The following is a 17379-nucleotide window of genomic DNA, read 5'->3' on the forward strand; positions in this document are numbered from 1 at the left end:
CAAATGGAAAAGGAAATACAAAAGCTCACTAAAGAAAATGATTCTTTAAAATACAGAAGAAGAAAGTGAATCTGATGATTCCTTTGTGAAAAATCAAGAAACTTTGTTAGAAATCAAGAAACAATAAAACAAAATCAAAAGAATGAAACTAGAAGAAAATTGATATCTCATTCAAAAAAACAACTGACCTAAAAAAGAGCCAGAAGAGAGAATTTAAAATTTTTTAAACTACCTGAAAGTTATGATCAAAAAAAAGAGCCTAGACATCATTTTTCAAGAAATTATCATGGAAAACTGCCCTGACGTTCTAGAAGCAGAGGGTAAAATAGAAATTGAAAGAATCCACTAATCACCTCCTGAAAGAAATCCCAACATGAAAACTGCCAAGAATTAAGCTCTTAAGTCAAGGGAAGAAAATTGCAAGAAACCAGAAAGAAGCAATTATCATGGAGCCACAGTCAGGAACACAAGCTTCTACATTAAGGTATCATAGGACTTGGAATCTGATATTCTGTAAGGCAAAAGAGCTCGGATTACAACCAAGAATCAACTACCCAGCAAAACTGAATATACTCTTTCAGGGGAAAAGATGGACATTCAATAAAGTAGGGAACTTTCAAACTTTCCTGATGCAATGACCAGAGCTAAACAGAATTTATATTCAAATACAAGACTCAAGGGAAATATAAAAAGGTAAACAAAAAGGCAAATCATAAGGGACTTAATGATGTTGACTTGCTTATTTTCCTGCATGGGAAGATGATGCTGATAACACATGAAATTTGTCATTTACTAGGATAGTTAGAAGGAGCATATAAAGACAAGGCACAGGTAGGAGTTGAAATCAAAGAGATACTATATTAAAAAGATAGAGTTAGCCCCGCTCCCCAGCCTACCAGACCCCGGAGCCCCACACCTCCCATGTCCCCAGCTTGGCCAGGCCGCCCCCGCCAAGCCAGCCTCCCGGCTCCAGGACCCTGATTCTCCAGGGAGTTCCCAGGATCTCAGAATCAAAAGTGGATATGGAAGAGACGTTTGTGGTAGAGAGCCCAGATGTCACCTATGGGCCTGACTTCATCCAGGCCCACTACATGTACCAGACTACTTGCGTCAGCTGGGATGGAGGCAACATCAAGGTGCACCCCATTTCTACCCACTTTACATTCCGTACTGAGCGGAAAGTACCCCGACTGGGGGTCATGCTGGTCGGATGGGGTGGAAACAATGGCTCCACGGTGACAGCAGCTGTGTTGGCCAACCAGCACAATCTCTCCTGGATGACCAAGACCAGGAAGAAGGAAGCCAACTATTATGGTTCCCTGCTGCAAGCTGCCACAGTAAGTCTGGGCAGCAATGACCATGGCCGAGAAATCCACGTCCCTTTCCGTACCCTGCTGCCTATGGTGTCTCCCAATGATATTGTCTTTGATGAGAGTTTGGAAGAATGGGGTTAAGAGTAAACTATCAGGGCAACTACTAGGTGGCTCAGTGGGTAGAGCACTGGCCCTGGCATCACAAGGACCTGAGTTCAAATGTGACCTCAGAAATTTAATAATTACCTGTGTGACCTTGGGCAAGCCACTTGACCCCATTGCCTTAAATAAATATTTTCTTAAAAAGAAAGAAAAAAAGAAAAATCTAAAAAAAAGAGTAATCTATCTGGGGGTTCTGAGAACCAGAGCTAGAAGAGGCTTGAGAACAGAGAACATGAAGAGCTGAGAAGAAGACTAAATATTGTGGGACCACAGATATTAAGCCAAAAGGAACCATAGAAGCCAACATGGCCAACCCTCCATTTTACAGATGAACAAATTGAAGCCCAGAGAGATTAAGTCAAGTGACTGAAAAAGTGACCCTGGGGTTATTAGAATTTGACAGGTCCTTCCTAAGTCCAATTCCAATTCCAACTTCATTATACTTACTGCCTAAATTCAAGTCCCTCATTTGTACAAGGGTTCCCCCAGCCCTAACATTCAGTGTTCTAAGGGCCCTTCCAGCTCTGCCATTCTGTATTCTAAGGGCCCTTTTAATCCTGACATTCTATGTTCTAAGGGCCCTCCCAGCTTTGAGATCCTGTGTTCTTTTTTATTTTTTTGAGAGATTTTACTTATTTTGAATTTTATAATTTTCTCCCCAATCTCACTTCCCTCCCCCCACCCCCACAGAAGGAAGTCTGTTAGTCTTCACATTGTTTCCATGGTATACATTGATCTCAAATGAATGTGATGAGAGTGTTCTTTTTTTACAATCAATTCATTTATTCATTTTTTCCAACTACATGTAAAGATAGTTTTCAGCAATCATTTTTCTGAAAAAAAAAAAGAGTTAATGGGAGAGAGAATGTACTTGAAGAAAGGGAAAGGGGGAGTTAAAATGGGGTAATTTATCTCACCTAAAAGAGGCAAGAAAAAGTTTTTGCAATAGAGTGGAAGAGGAGGGAAGGTAAGGGAGTTAGTGAGCCTTACACTCATTGAAATTGGCTCAGAGAGGGAATAACATACATACTCAATTAGGTATAGAAATATATATTACCTAAAGGAAAGTGGAGAGGAAAGGAATGGGAAAAGCAGTGGTGGGTAGGTGATGGAAGGGAGGAAAGATTGTGGGAGGCAGTAGTCATATGCAAAATACTTTTGAGGAAGAAATGGGTGAAAGAAAAGAGAGAATAGAATAAATGATGGTAGGGGAATAGGATGGAGGGAAATAGCAATGGCAACTATGGGGGGAAATATTGAAATAAGTTCTCTGATAAAAACTTCATTTCTCAAACATAGAGAACTAAGTCAAATTTATTAAAAATAAGAGCCATTTCCCAATTGATAAATGATCAAAAGATTTAAAAAGATTTTAGATGAGATTATCAGTGCTATCTATTTAAATCATTTTTTAAATGTCCTAAAACTCACTGATGATAATTATGATGATGTTTGCCCTTCATTCTCAAAGAAGACCATGACATCAGGGAGATGATGCCATGCACATGAACTGGATTTGAGTGAGGGGGTCTGTGCTAAGTTACCAGCCTCACTTTCTCCTCCAGAGCCAGATATGGATCATGATGCTTGAAGATGGCCCTGGATGTGGGGCAATCAGAGTTAAGTGACTTGTCCAAGGTCACACAGCTAGTAAGTATCAAGTGTCTGAGGCCAGGATTCACACTCCAGTTCTGCTGACTCCAAGGCCAGGGCTCTATCCACTTCACCACCACCAATTCACTATTGACAGGAAAAATGTGGATTGGAACAGTTCTGAGGTATGTTTTACCTACTGAATTGGCTAAAAGGACAGAGAGAGAAAATGACAAATTTTGGAGGGGGTGTTGGAAAAATGAGACATTAATGCACTGTTGGAGACATTGTGAAAAGATTCAACAATTCTGTAGAGCAACTTGGAACTATGTCCAAAAGTCTATAAAATCATGCCTACACTTTGACCTAGCAATGCCACTGCCAGGTCTATATTCCAGAAGAGATGAATAATGTGCAAATACTTTTGCAAAAATGATCCTTCTCACTATTAGTACACAGAATGTGTGTACCTATATAGACAACATGAAAGATGAACCACTCTTATTGCTAGAGAAGTCATTATGTATCACATCCAAATGGCAGCGCTGAGTGAAACAAAACCAGCAAATGAAGGCCAGGTTGCTGGAGACAGTGTTGTAAACACATTTTTCTGGAGTAACCAAGTGAAAGAGAGTGCCTTGAAGCTGGAATAGATTTTTCAATCAAAACTAATCTAAAATCATGAGTGGGGAAACTTCAGAAAAGCCTAGAAAGACCTGATGCTGAGTGAGCAAAGCCAGGAGAATATTGTATAATTAACAACAAAATGGTGCAATGGTCAACTATATGGACTTAACTTCTCTCAGCAGTTCAATGATTAAGGACAATTGTAAGAGTCTGATGGAAAATGCCATCTTTATCTGAAGAAAAAACTATGGAGTCTAATGCAGACCAAAGTATATTATTTTCACTTTTTAAAACTTGTTTTAAGTCTTTTTTTCTTTTCCCTTTAGTTCCAATTCTTCTTTTACACCACGACAAACATGGAAATATGTTAAACATGATTGTATATATGTTTAAGATATATCAGATTACTCATTGTCATGGAGGAAGAAAAGGAAAGAAGGAAGAAAATTTGGAACTCAAAAACTTACATCAAAAGAATGATAAAAACTATCTTTCCATGTAATTGAAAAAATAAAATAACATTCAGAAAATAAATAAAACTATCCTATACTGGAAAAAACTAGTCAATTAACCTAGTCTTGATGCCTCTCAAAGAAGTGAATGACAGGTTAATTGCTACTTGCAGGAAAATGTCAAGCCACCATCCTCAGTGCCTGAGATCAAAGAAAAAAATTTATGGAGACCTGGAGACCCCCATTATCAACATACCAAAATAAGGCAAATTTAAAATTACGTTACTTTAATGCAAGATTAGGTTCAGACTACCAAACATGGCAGGGAGTCCTTGGGAGGGAATAGAATTGGAAATAGCAACTGTAATTGATGCTTACTACTGAAGACTTGTGCATCTCATGACCATCTCATCACAAACACTGTCTTCTGTTGAGGAAAACATTGGCATCTAATAGACTATGTAATTGTAAGGAGAAGAGACAGGTCATGAGAGCAACAAAGGCTATACGTGGTGCAGAGTGCCGGACGGATCCCAGAGCTATCCTCTCCAAGCTAAATATTGTTGAATTTGTTGAATGATGATTACCAGAAGGTTAATGTCAATGACTGCAGCACTTCTCCAAAAAATAATTCATTACTATCTTGGAAGGAAAGCCGAGCCAATACATAGTTGGCAACAGTGGAGCAGAAAAGGAGTGGGCAACTTTCCGAGATCTGCCAAACAGCATTTACTCATCTGAGTCAGAACACTCACAAACACCAAGACTTGTCTGACAAAATTCAGAAACTGCTAAACTAAAAATAAGAACTCCACAGGGTTTTCCAGCAGGATAGTTCAAATGTCTCTAAGGCAGTCTTTAACCCCATCAAAAGTAAAGTGCAAATGAACTTTAGAGAAATGCAGGATTCCTGGCTCAGTAAGCAAGTAGGTGAAATCCAGTTTTTTCTTAAAAGTAAGATTCCAAAGAACTTTTATGATGCCCTGAAGGTGATTTATGGGCTAAATACCTAAATTGTTTCTCAACTACTCAGTGCTGATATAGTCACATTGATTAGTGACCAAGGACATGATCCTGGAGTGATGGGCTGAACACTTCCATGGTGTTCTCAATAGACTGCTATCAATCAATACTGAAGCTACTGATGACCATTTACCTCAAATTGAAGTCAATCCCTCTCTAGCTGAACTTCCAACTGAAGAAATGGCTTTGAATGACATTATGTTCCTCTTAAAAGCACCTGGTGCCAGCTGAGATTTAGAAGGCAGGGCGTCCACTGTTCATACAAAAGCTAAATGAAATTTTCCAGCTTTTATGGCATGAGACGATTATCCCCTGGGATAATCCCCTGGGAGTTCAAGGATGACTCCATCTCTATAAAAGAAATAGTTTGTCCTGTTATAATCATGGGGGAATCTCTGAGTCACTGCTGGCAAAATTCTTGCCTTTTGCTTGTTGATCATGTCCTTTGTTATGAAAAAAGACCAAAATGACATCACTATGTTTGAGACAAATGACAGTGCATTCAACTGTGGCTGATGAGTCCAATATGAACTTGGAATGCTCTGCCACAGGCACAAATCATCCATGGGAACAACTGGTTACTCTAACTCACTTTTCCTTTGAGTTGCTTCAATTCTGTGTACCCTCTCTGATGAGGGTATACCAGGCTGAGTGGTCCTGTGCCAGTGTATCCCACGCTGCATAATCACTTCTAAAGATCTTAAGAAAGACCTTCAGAGTATCCTGGTATCACTTCTTCTGATCCCCTAGTGAGCTCTTACCATGTATGAGCTCTCCATAAAATAGTCTTTTTAATGTTCTAACAACATGTCCAGCCCATTTTAGTTGTCCTCTCTGAAGTTTGAATGCTTGGTAGTATAGCTCAAGAAAGACCTCAGTGTGTGGTCAGAGCACTTCAACATGACCACCACGTATTGAAGAGGTTACAAACATGACTCTCCAATGCCAGACAATACTGTCTTCTCTGATCTGAAGGAATCATAATCATAACTAGGGTCTATATCCCTCTGTCCCAATGAGGCCATTAAGGCCTTCTATACAGTATGAACATCTACAGCAGCACCTATGACTTGACTTATCTCAAGTGCTCATCCTGGAATTTGCATAATAAAACTTCCTCTTTCTGCTGCCTCTCCCTCTGACTGATGGTTCTTCCAGAACCCCCATTTAAGAGTGGCCTGTTCATTGTGTGTCTCATTCCTCTGCAGGCTGACATAGAGAACCATCAGCCTCCTTACCCCATGACCACCATCTTCAGCTTCCTTTGATGTGTTCCCTTAACTTCAAGTTCTTGAGGGCTGGGGCTTTCTTTCAGCTTACATTTGTTTGCTATGTGTCTGGCGTATAGCAAATTCATAATAAGTGTTTGTTGACTCACTACCTGATTCTCAGGAATTTCTGGAAAAGATGAAGTAGAGGGGAGGGTAAAGAGAGGATGTGATGCTTTAGAAATTCCTTCTGAGGGGCAGTTAGGTGGTACAGTGGATAGAGTACTGGCCCTGGAGTCAGGAAGACCTGAGTTCAAATCTTACCTCAGATACTTAATAATTGCCTAGCTGTGTGTGACCTTGGGCAAGTCACTTAACCCCATTATCTTAAATAAATAAAATTTAAAAAAAAGAAATTCCTTCTGAGGAAAACATCTTTTGTCTTTCCTGAATCTCCAGAAACAGTTAATGATTGCTACTGTGAGGTACTGAGATTCAGGAATCAGGGATGCAGTGGTCATCTTGGTCATCTTCAGAAGGAAATCAACTCACTAATCTCAAGAGGGATTTCTAGCCTGGAGACAAGAACACTAAGAAGGGCATAACACTGATTTTGAAATATTTGAAAAACTTTGGTGGGGAGGGAGGATCAGACTGTTTCTGTCTGGGTAGAATTAGGATCAATAAGGAGAAATTGCAAGTGGGCAAATTTAGGTTCAATGTCAAGGAAAAACTAATGACTTCCTCTTGATTTCTTTCCCTCTCCTGACAACCATACTGACAAAATTCAAATCTATATTAAAAGGGTAGGGGATAGGGCTGCCAACCATAAGAGAAATAAAATAATTATATATATAAACATTTTATTAACTGGGTTTAAAAGATGAAATGTATTCTATTCCCTCTGAGCAACAAGAACAATAAGAAATTATCAGAAGACAAATTAAAGTTATTATGTATAAATGTTAACAGTTTACATTCCATCAGTAAGTGAATAAGAGTAAGCAATTAGATGTTAACACCTGTTATGTCTGATGTAGTAGGCTTTTCATAAGTTTGCTTGATTATACGCTTTCATAAAACATTTACTGCAAAGAGATAAAGCTAGACTAAATTAGGTATGACTAGCTTTTATCTCTGGAATGAATCTTCTGATGTCGAGTTAGGTTTGTGCTACGTGTAAAAGTTTTCCCACATTTTTCACATTCATAAGGCTTCTCTCCTGTATGAATTTTCTGGTGTTTACTAAAATTTGAATGGTGCCTGAAAGCTTTCCCACATGCACTACATTTATAAGGTTTTTCTCCAGTGTGAATCCTCTGATGTTCAACAAGCTCTGATCTATGACTAAAGGCTTTGCCACATTCCTGACATTTAAAAAGCTTTTCTCCACTATGAATTTTTTGATGTTTGATAAGACTTGACCATTGTCTGAAGGCTTTATCACATTCATTACATTTGAAAGGCTTCTCTCCTGTGTGAATCCTCTGATGCTGAACAAGGACAGAGGATTTACAGAAGGCTTTTCCACACATATCACATGTATAAGGTTTCTCTCCAGTGTGAATCCTCTGATGTACAATAAGGTAGGAGCTGCTGCTGAAAGCTTTCCCACATTCAGTACATTGGTAAGGCTTCTCTGCAGTGTAACTCCTCTGATGGACGATAAGTTCTGAATGGTGGTTGAAAGTTTTGCCACATTCATTACATTTGTGGGGTTTCTCTCCGGTGTGAATCCTGTGATGGACAATGAGGTAGGAGCTGTTGCTGAAGGCCTTCCCACATTCAGTGCATTTATAAGGTTTCTCTCTTGTGTGAATCCTCTGATGGACAGTAAGGTAGGAGCTGTTACTAAAGGTTTTCCCACATACATTACATTTATAAGGTTTCTCTCCTGTGTGAATCCTCTGGTGTACAGTAAGAGCTGAGCGGTTGTTAAAGGCCTTCTCACATTCATTACACATATAAGGTTTTTCTCCAGTGTGAATTCTTTGATGCACGATAAGGGCTGAGCGGTTATTAAAGGCCTTCTCACATTCATTACATTTATGTTTCATTCCAGTATAGATCTTAGGATGTTTAGTCATTTGCCTCTTTCCCTGAGATCTCTCTGTCTGGCTCTCACATTCCTCAGCAATCCTCAAAATGGAACAGTGTTCACCTGTTCCAAATCTTTCAACCGGCCCTTCTTTGGATGATTCTTCTTCAGGGATGATCTCTTTAGAAGTTTTCTCCTGGTTCTTGCTCCTAGTCTCCCAGCCTAAAAGAGAATAAAATGAAGTATGAGGTTCCCCAGTGATCTGAACTGGGCAGCTAAGATTAAGTAATAAAACTCACTGGTGCCCCAAAGAGAAAACAAAGATGAATGAGCATTGCAAAATATGTCATTTACTCTCTGGGAGAAGAATGGGAAAGGGTAAGAAGGGAAAAGTGATTTTTTAAAGAGAGGCAAAAGGACTTAATCTGTCAACACAGGGAGGAAATTAGAAAAATACTAGGATAGGTCTGGGACCTGAAACCAGAACACTTAGGAGTAGTTAATTAAATTCAAATCCATTACTACTTACTAAATAGTTCCTGAGTCCCAGACAGAGCCAATTTATCAAAATGCATAAAGTTAGGAAGGCCTTGGCTCAAGTCAAACCATTACATGTTAGGACACTGATTATTTTTTTTTTTAGGTTTTTGAAAGGCAAACGGGGTTAAGTGGCTTACCCAAGGCCACACAGCTAGGTAATTATTAAGTGTCTGAGACCGGATTTGAACCCAGGTACTCCTGACTCCAGGGTTGGTGCTTTATCCACTACACCACCTAGCTGCCCCTAGGACACTGATTATTAACATCCCCAGTGAAAAGTTGAGGATATGAGACAAAGAAAGAAGAAGGCACCTGACTAAAGACACAAAACCAAAGCAAGGACTGGGATTTGGTCTCCTGATCCTCACTTGGTCTAGGTAGGATGGCAAGCTAGTGTCAGTAAGCACCTACTGTGTGCCAAGCACTGTTTTAAGTGCCAATGATAAAGAGAAAAGACAGCCCCTGCCCACAAAGAGCTTACAATCTAATGGGGGAGACAACATGCAAACAAACAGGTAAAACTGTGCTGTATGCAGGATAAACTGGATATAATCAGTAGAAGAAAGGCATCCACATTAAGGTGGACCAGAAAAGATTCCTGTGGGAGGTGGGATTTTAGTCAGGGAGGTCAGGAGTCAGAGCAAAGAAGGGAGAGCATTCCAGGCATAAAGGACAGTCAGAGAAAATGCCTGTGGATCTTGTTTACAGAACAGGGAGTAGGTCAGTGTCATGGAGAGTGAGAAAACTGGAAAGGAAGGAGGAGGAGGCAGGTCAGGAAGAGCCTTGAATGTCAAGAAGGGCTCTGTGTATTTGCTACTGGGAGCAATAGTAGACTGCTTATTGAGTAGGTGGATGACATAACTGGACTGAGGCTTAGGAAAACACTTAGGAGATTGAATGGAAGATGCTGTAAAGATAAGGGGATGCCAGAAGCAGGCAGAGCATTGCCTCTAGATAACAATCCAAGTGTTAAGCAATGAGTATCTACACTAGCATAGAGGCAAGGTCAAAGGAGAAAGAAGGGGGCATATCTGAGAGAGATCTTGACACCATATTGGATATGAGATGATGAGAGATAGGGAGGAGAGTCCAGGATAACAATGCAAACCTGGGAAAATGGTGGTATTCTCAACATTAATTAGGGAACATAGGAAGTAATGTTTAGGAAAAAAGATAATGGTTCGGGGCATGAAGAATTTAACCTGTCTCCTGGATATCCAGTTCAAGATGTCTGATAAGCAGTTGAAGATGTGAGACTAAAAGTCAGCAGAAAGGTTAGGGCTGGATAAGAAGATTTGAGAATCATTAGCACAGAGATGAAAACTGAATCCATAGGGTCTAATGAGCTCACCATGTGAAGTACTCTAGAGGGAGAAGAGAAGAGGGCCCAAAGCAAGATCCTTAAGAGAGAGTGGTCTGGAGGAGGATTCAGCAAAGGAAACAGAGAAGAAGTGGTCAGAGGGGTGGGAAGAGAATCAGAAGAGAAGTCTCATGAAAACCCAAAGAGAAGAAAGTGTCAAAGAGGAGATGATCCCAGTGTCAAAGGTAGCAGAGAGCTTAAGGAAAAGGAGGACTGAGAAAAGGCAAACTAAAAAACCACTGGTCACTTTGGAGAGTGCAGTTGCACTGAATCATGATATCAGAAGCCAAATTGCAAGGCATTAAAAAGAGTGGAGGCATCTAAAGAATATGTCTTCTTAAGGAAATTAGCCACAAAGGGGAAGAAATAAATGGGACAATGGGGATGGAAAGGACCAAGTAAGAGTATTTTGAGTGTGAGGGAGATGGCACATATGTAGGCAGTAATGAGGAGCCAATAGAAAGGGAGAGATTAAAGATAAGAAAATGAGCATGGAAAAGGGGGATGGGAAGTAGGGCTTTGAAGATCAATGGGGGTCAGAATCATTGGGATGAGGAGAGTATGACCATGGGAAATTCCATAAACCTAAGTGAAAATTTTAGAAAGACTTTCAGTGTAACAGACTAGATAAGGGAGAATCAGAAGCAATCAAACACAGTGTTCAAAAACTATAAAACACAAATTATTTAGAAAACAGCTATTTCATAAAAACTTATGGGAAAAACTAGAAAGCAATATCAATCTCACAGAAATTGGATCTAAACCAACATATTATACCATATTTCACAAGACCTTCTAACTGAATAACTGCCCTTCGTATTAATAATGTTTGTCCTTCATTTTCAAAGAAGACCAAGACATCAGGGAGGTCATGCCATGACAAGCACATGAATTGAATTTGAGTGAGGGGGGCTGTGCTAAGTCACCAACCTCACTTTCTCCTCCAGAGTTGTCTGGGTCCAGTGGCCAGATGTGAATCAAGATGACTGGAGATGGCCCTGGAGGCAAGGCAATCAGGATTAAGTGACTCATCCAAGGTCACACAGCTAGTAAGAGTCAATGTCTGAGGTTGAATTCAAACTCACGTCCTCCTGCCTCCAAGGCCAGTGCTCTATCCACTGCACTACCTAGCTGCCCTAAGAAAAACAAATCATACACTTCTCTCTCACAGCAATCTGATGCCCCCAGGGCAACCAATCTTCAGCTGCTTATGTGTGACCTGGGAGAGATGCCCAGAGCCTGCAGCCACAAGTAACAACCACTCCTTTAGGACAGACTCCAAACATCATATTACTGTACTATATTCCCTGTTAACAGTTCAGAGACTTTAAAAAAAATCTAAAAGTGGGTATTTAACACTCAACTCTAAGTGAAAACCAGAGGGTCCTCTCTACTCTCTCTATCCTCAAGGCTCAGAGCCAAGTTGGTGGAGAAATGTCTGAGTTCTCCCAATAACCTTCCAAACTACTTTAAATAATGCCTTAAAACATTGTGGAGCAACAGAACCCACAAAATGAAGGAGTGAAATAATTTTCCAGCCCAAGACAACTTGGATGGTCCACAGAAAAGGTCTGCTACACCAGGGTAAGAGAGGCATGCTGAACCCTCCAAACTGGTAGCAGATCTTAGAGGTGATTAAATCAGTGGCCACACTGGTGATTTAGGTCTCTCAGCCTACAGACTGTAAGGGGTCAGACAGTTGGTCAGAAAGCAATCACAGGGGTCCCTTTGCTGGCCCTAGGGGCAAGACTCTGTTGTACTGCTCATAGTTGGATCTGGGTCACAGACCTGGTTCTCAATCCCAGGGAAAAGAAGAACTCTAGTATACCAGAACTTGTAGCTGCAGTAAAGCTGAGAGGGTGGTCACGATCCCAAGACAGGAAAGAGTACTTATGGTCACTCACAGAGCAGAGCAAAGGTCAGAATAATACTAAATATACATCTCCCTACATCAAACCACCTTAGAAGAATAGAACACTTACAAGTCTCCTAAGTTATTTCTGAATACAATTGCACAAAAAAACCCCTGAAACTGGGGATAGTGACTCCTCCACTCCAGAAGTAGAGCCCCACTTTCACAAAGAGTTAAAAATCAATAAACTGGCTGGAAAAATGAAAAAACAGCAGAAAAAATTCTAACTACAGAAAATTACAGTGGCGATAAGGATGATCAAAAACACAAACTCAGAAGAAGATACAAAGTCAAAACTGCTACATCCAAAACCTCAAAGAAAATATGAATTGTTCTCAGGTCATGGAAGAGCTAAAAAGGAATTTTAAAAAGCAAGGAAGAGGGGCAGCTAGGTGGCATAAATGGATAGAGCACCGGCCCTGGAGTCAGGAGTACCTGAGTTCAAATCCGACCTCAGATACTTAAGTGGCCTTGGGCAAGCCACTTAACCCCATTTGCCTTGCAAAAGCCTAAAAAAATAGAAAGAAAAAAAAAGCAGAAATGACTGAATACAGAAAGAAAACAACTCCCTTGGTAGCTTAACACCCATTTGCCTTGCAAAATTCTAAAAAAAAAGAAAAAAACCCCACAATTCCCATGGGGGCAGCTAGGTGGTGCAATGGATAGAACACTGGCCCTGGAGAAAGGAGAACCTGAGTTCAAATCCAGTCTCAGACACTTAATAATGACCTAGCTGTGTGGCCTTGGACAAGCCACTTAACCCCATTGCCTTGCAAAAAAAAAAAAAAAAACTAGGAAAAAAAGAAGAAAACAACTCCCCAAAAACCAAAATTGGGGGGGAGGAGGAAAAGATCCAAAAGCTCGGGGAAGAAAATAATTCCTAAAAATCAGAATTAAGCAAGTGGAAGCTAATGACTTTATAAGCTTCAAGAAACAACGAAACAAAATAAGATGAATAAAAAAAAAGAAGAAAATGTGAAATATCTCACTGGAAAAACATCTTATCTGGAAAACACTTAGGAGAGATAATAATTATTGAACTAACTGAAAGTCATTAAGAAAAAAAATCTGGACATAATCTTTCAAAAAATTATGAAGGAAATTGCCTTGATATTCTATAACCAGAGTCAACATGGGACTTCAAACTCATCAATGAATAAGGAGGGTATCCACCCAAGTATGTAAAGACTCCCATGATGAAATAGGCAGAATTAAAGAATTTGTTGCAACAGCCACAAAGGCAGCTTAAGTAGGCCCTGTGGAGATTGGTTAGACATCAAAGACACCAAGGTCAACTGGACTTATCTTACCATTGGACACTGATGACTGCAAAAGAGTGAGGCAGATGACATCACAACTCTGACTCTTAAATCCAATATATGTGTGCAAATCAAAAGATCTCACTTTACCACTTTACCATTTTAACTTATCTCAAAGTCCTGTAACAATAGATAACTGACAAAACAACAAGGGTATATACACTAGGAGCTAGAGTCACAACCATGCACAGGGGAGATCGAGCCATAGGTTTATCTTCTCACTGAACTGAAGAAGTAGTGGGCTTTGGCTATTCCTGGGTATCTGAGCAGCCTTTGTCAACAACCACACCACTCACTTTCTGGCATGATGAAAGATTTAAAAAAGGTGACCTAAAAATGATCTGCTTTATCTAATCTAAACCTTGAGCTGCTTACCATAACAGATGGGGATCTGACCCTGAGGTCAAAACACAAAAAAAGATGTACAAAATCTTTTGCAAAGGTGATTTCACTCACCATTAGTACATGGAATGTTACACATTTAAGGGGAACATGAAATCCAATAGACCTGAAAGATGAACAGCTCTTGCTGAAAGAAAATTAATCAGATATCTCCAAATAGCAGTACTGAGTGAAGCAAGGCAGGCAATGAAGGTTACCAAGTTGGGGCTGGATGCACGTCTTTCTGGAGTAGTCACCATGATGAGGAATTCCACAAAACTGGTGCAGGTTATACAATCAAATCAAATCTAATCTGGCCAACAAGTTTATATGCTTTCCCAAAGTAGTGACTTATGACAATGTGATTGCCACATGCAGACATGGAAATCCTTATTGTCTATGTGTCAAAAGAGGTCAAGTTTATAATTCTCAGTGACTCTAATGCTACAGTAGGCACTCATTGATCACTTACTACCTTCACATCACAAACACTGTCTTCTGTTTATCTAAACACAATCAAACTTCCTAGCTGCACCCTCATAGTAAACACTGGCATCTATTAGACTGTGATTGTAAGGAGAAGAGATAGACAGGATGTGAGAGTGACAAAGGCAATGTGTGGTGCAGAGTGCTGGACTGACCACAGACTTATCCTCTAGAAGCTGAATACTGACATTCAAGCAAAGCAACAGTCCCAAGGCAAAATGACTATTAGAAGAATTAATGTCAAGAGATCAGAGTGTGTCTCTGAATGGGAACAGTTGTTGCTAACTTGGAGGGAAAAGTGTGCCAACAGACAGTTGGCAACAGTGGAGCAGAAAATGAATGGGCATCTATCAAAGATCTGGTATACAGCACTGCATTTGATCATCTGAACAAACAGAACACTCAGAAACACCAAGACTGGTTTGATGAAAACAATGGGGAAATACAGAAACTGCTAAATGAAAAGCAAGAACTCCACAGAGTTTACCAGCAGGATAGTTCAAATGTATCTAAGGAAAAATTTAATTCCATAAAAGTAAGTTTAAATGAAACTTAGAGAAATGTAGGGTTCCTGGCTCAATAAAAATCAGTATCAAAAAATCAATATTAATAGTAAGAATCCAAAACATTTTTATGATGACCTGAAGATGATTTATGAACCAAAGACATATGGTGCATCTGAACTCTTCAGTGCTGGTGGAACCACATTGGTTAGTGATAAGGACATGATCCTGGAGAGATGAGATGAACACTTCCAGAGTGTTCTCAACAGACTGCCATTAATCAATGCTGAAGCCACTGACCATTTTCCTTAAATTGAAGCCAATCAGTGCCTAGCTGAACTTCCAACAGAAAAAAAATGGTTTGGAATGTCATTAGGCTCTTTTCAAGTGGTAAAGCACCTGGTGCTGATTCTATTCCAGCCCAGTTCTACAAGGTTAGGGGTTCATTGTTCATCCAAAAACTGACTAAAATTTTCCAGGTTGTATGACATGAGGAGGTTATCCCCTAAGAGTCCAAGGATGCCTCCACTGTTCATCTCTATAAAGTAAAAGCAATACATTGTACTGTAACAGTCACAGAGAAGTCTGTCTTAGTCAATACTGGCAAAATTCTTGCCAAAGTTCTCCCTAATAGGCTGATACTTCATCCTCTACATGAGGCAATGTAGCTTCCAAAAAAGGGCCAAAGAATGATCAATATGGTGTTTTTTGCCCAACAACTCAAGGAAAAAAAATGACAGAAGCAGATAGATGATCTGACTGAGATCTTTGATACTGTCAGTCTTGAGACCTTATAGAAAATTACAACAAAATTTGATTGCCCAGAGAAATTCATCAGTATTGTATGGCAATCTCATGATGACATGCTTGCCCAGGCTCTGGATGATAGATGAAGCTCTTGTGATTTCCTAGTCAATCAATGGCATGAAACAAGGCTGTGTGCTCATTCCCATGGTTCAACATGATGTTTTCATGCTAGGTTTTCAGCAATACAGACAGGTGCCTTAACCAAGGTCAAAACCGGCATCAAGATCAGCTAAATTATTCAACTTGAAAAGGCTGCAAGACAAGAATAAAGTGGAGGGAAAGTTGAAAAAAATGCACAACCTTTGGTTTGCAGATGGCTATGCACTCAATGTAGTCTCTGAGACCATGATGCAATGGAGTATGCGTCAGTTCTCTGATGCTTATGCTAATTTTGGCCTGACAGCACAAGAAAACAGAAATTCTCCACCAACCCACAACTCACCATCCATTACAGTAAATGGAAAAATTTTGGATAGTGTGAATAAGTTAGTTTACTTACCGAGTCCACACACATAAACAGCTTGATGTACACTGTCAAAGCTAGTTCAGTGTTTGGAAGTTCTGAAGCAAAGTGTGGAGAAGAGGTATTGGGGTGCCTACTAAACTGAAGGTCTACAGAGTCATTGTGCTGATCTTATTGCTACCTGAACAGTCTACCCCATGCTAGGAAACTGAGTCATTTCCATCTGAATTGTCTTAAGAAGATTCTGAAGACCAACTGGAAGGATAAAGTACCAGACAATGAACTAAACTGACAAGCACTCAGACTACTGAAGAGAACAGCCCTCTAATGGGCTAGCCACATTGCTGGAATGCCAAACATATGCTTGCCTAAAAGAGCCACACAAGGCAAGAGTACACAAAGAAACAGTGCAAGGACACTCCCAATATCTCTCTGAAGAGCCTTGGAATTATGTGACATAGAATACAGTGGCAAAAGACCTCCCAGTATGGCATCCCCATAGCAAAGGCACTGCTTTATGAGCAAAGCAGAATTTTTGTTGTTCTACAATCATTTATCAATCATGTCCAATTCTTCATGACCCCATTTGGGGTTTTCTTGGCAAAGATACTGGAAGGGTTTGTCATTTCCTTCTCCAGCTCATTTTACAGATGAAATTGAGGCAAACAGTGAAGTGATTCATCTAGGTCACACAGCAAGTGTCTGAGGCCAGATTTGAACTTGGTTCTTCCTGACTCCTGCTCTGGCATTCTATCCATTGTACCACCTAACTGTCCTCAAAGCAGAATTGTAGTAGCTCAAAAGAAATATGAAGAGGCAGCTAGGCGGTGCAGTGGATTGAGCACCGGCCCTGGAATCATGAGGGCCTGAGTTCAAATCCAGCCTCAGACACTTAGCTGTATGACCTTGTTCAAGTCACTCAACCCCATTCCCTTGCCAAAAAGAAAAAAGAAAAAAAGAAATATGAAGTTTACAAGTTTAGAGATACCTTTCCCTCCAAATGTTCACAAGGACTATTTATACCTGACTTTCCAAGCTAGTATTCTGATCAGCCAGAGTCAGACACTGTACCTTGACCCCAATAGAGGCCAACAACCTCTTCAGTCTGAAGCCTCTAGGCTACAGTGAGGTTGGCTGCTGATTGAAGCCCTGCCTACAATCTTCACACTTATAAGACTTCTTTCTCCCAGGA

The 17379-nt window shown here is 40.1% G+C and overlaps 1 protein-coding gene across 1 annotated transcript in view; it reads right to left on the reverse strand.

The window, feature by feature from the left end:
- LOC141510699 (uncharacterized) overlaps positions 1 to 17379 on the reverse strand; it is a 186792-nt gene that overhangs the window by 149793 nt on the left and 19620 nt on the right. Inside the window, 1 exon segment of the mRNA XM_074220270.1 lies at positions 7535 to 8638. Coding sequence (XP_074076371.1) covers positions 7535 to 8638 — 1104 coding nt within the window.

The sequence above is a fragment of the Macrotis lagotis genome, chromosome 1 (assembly GCF_037893015.1).
Source record: "Macrotis lagotis isolate mMagLag1 chromosome 1, bilby.v1.9.chrom.fasta, whole genome shotgun sequence".
In the NCBI taxonomy this organism is placed as follows: domain Eukaryota; kingdom Metazoa; phylum Chordata; class Mammalia; order Peramelemorphia; family Peramelidae; genus Macrotis; species Macrotis lagotis.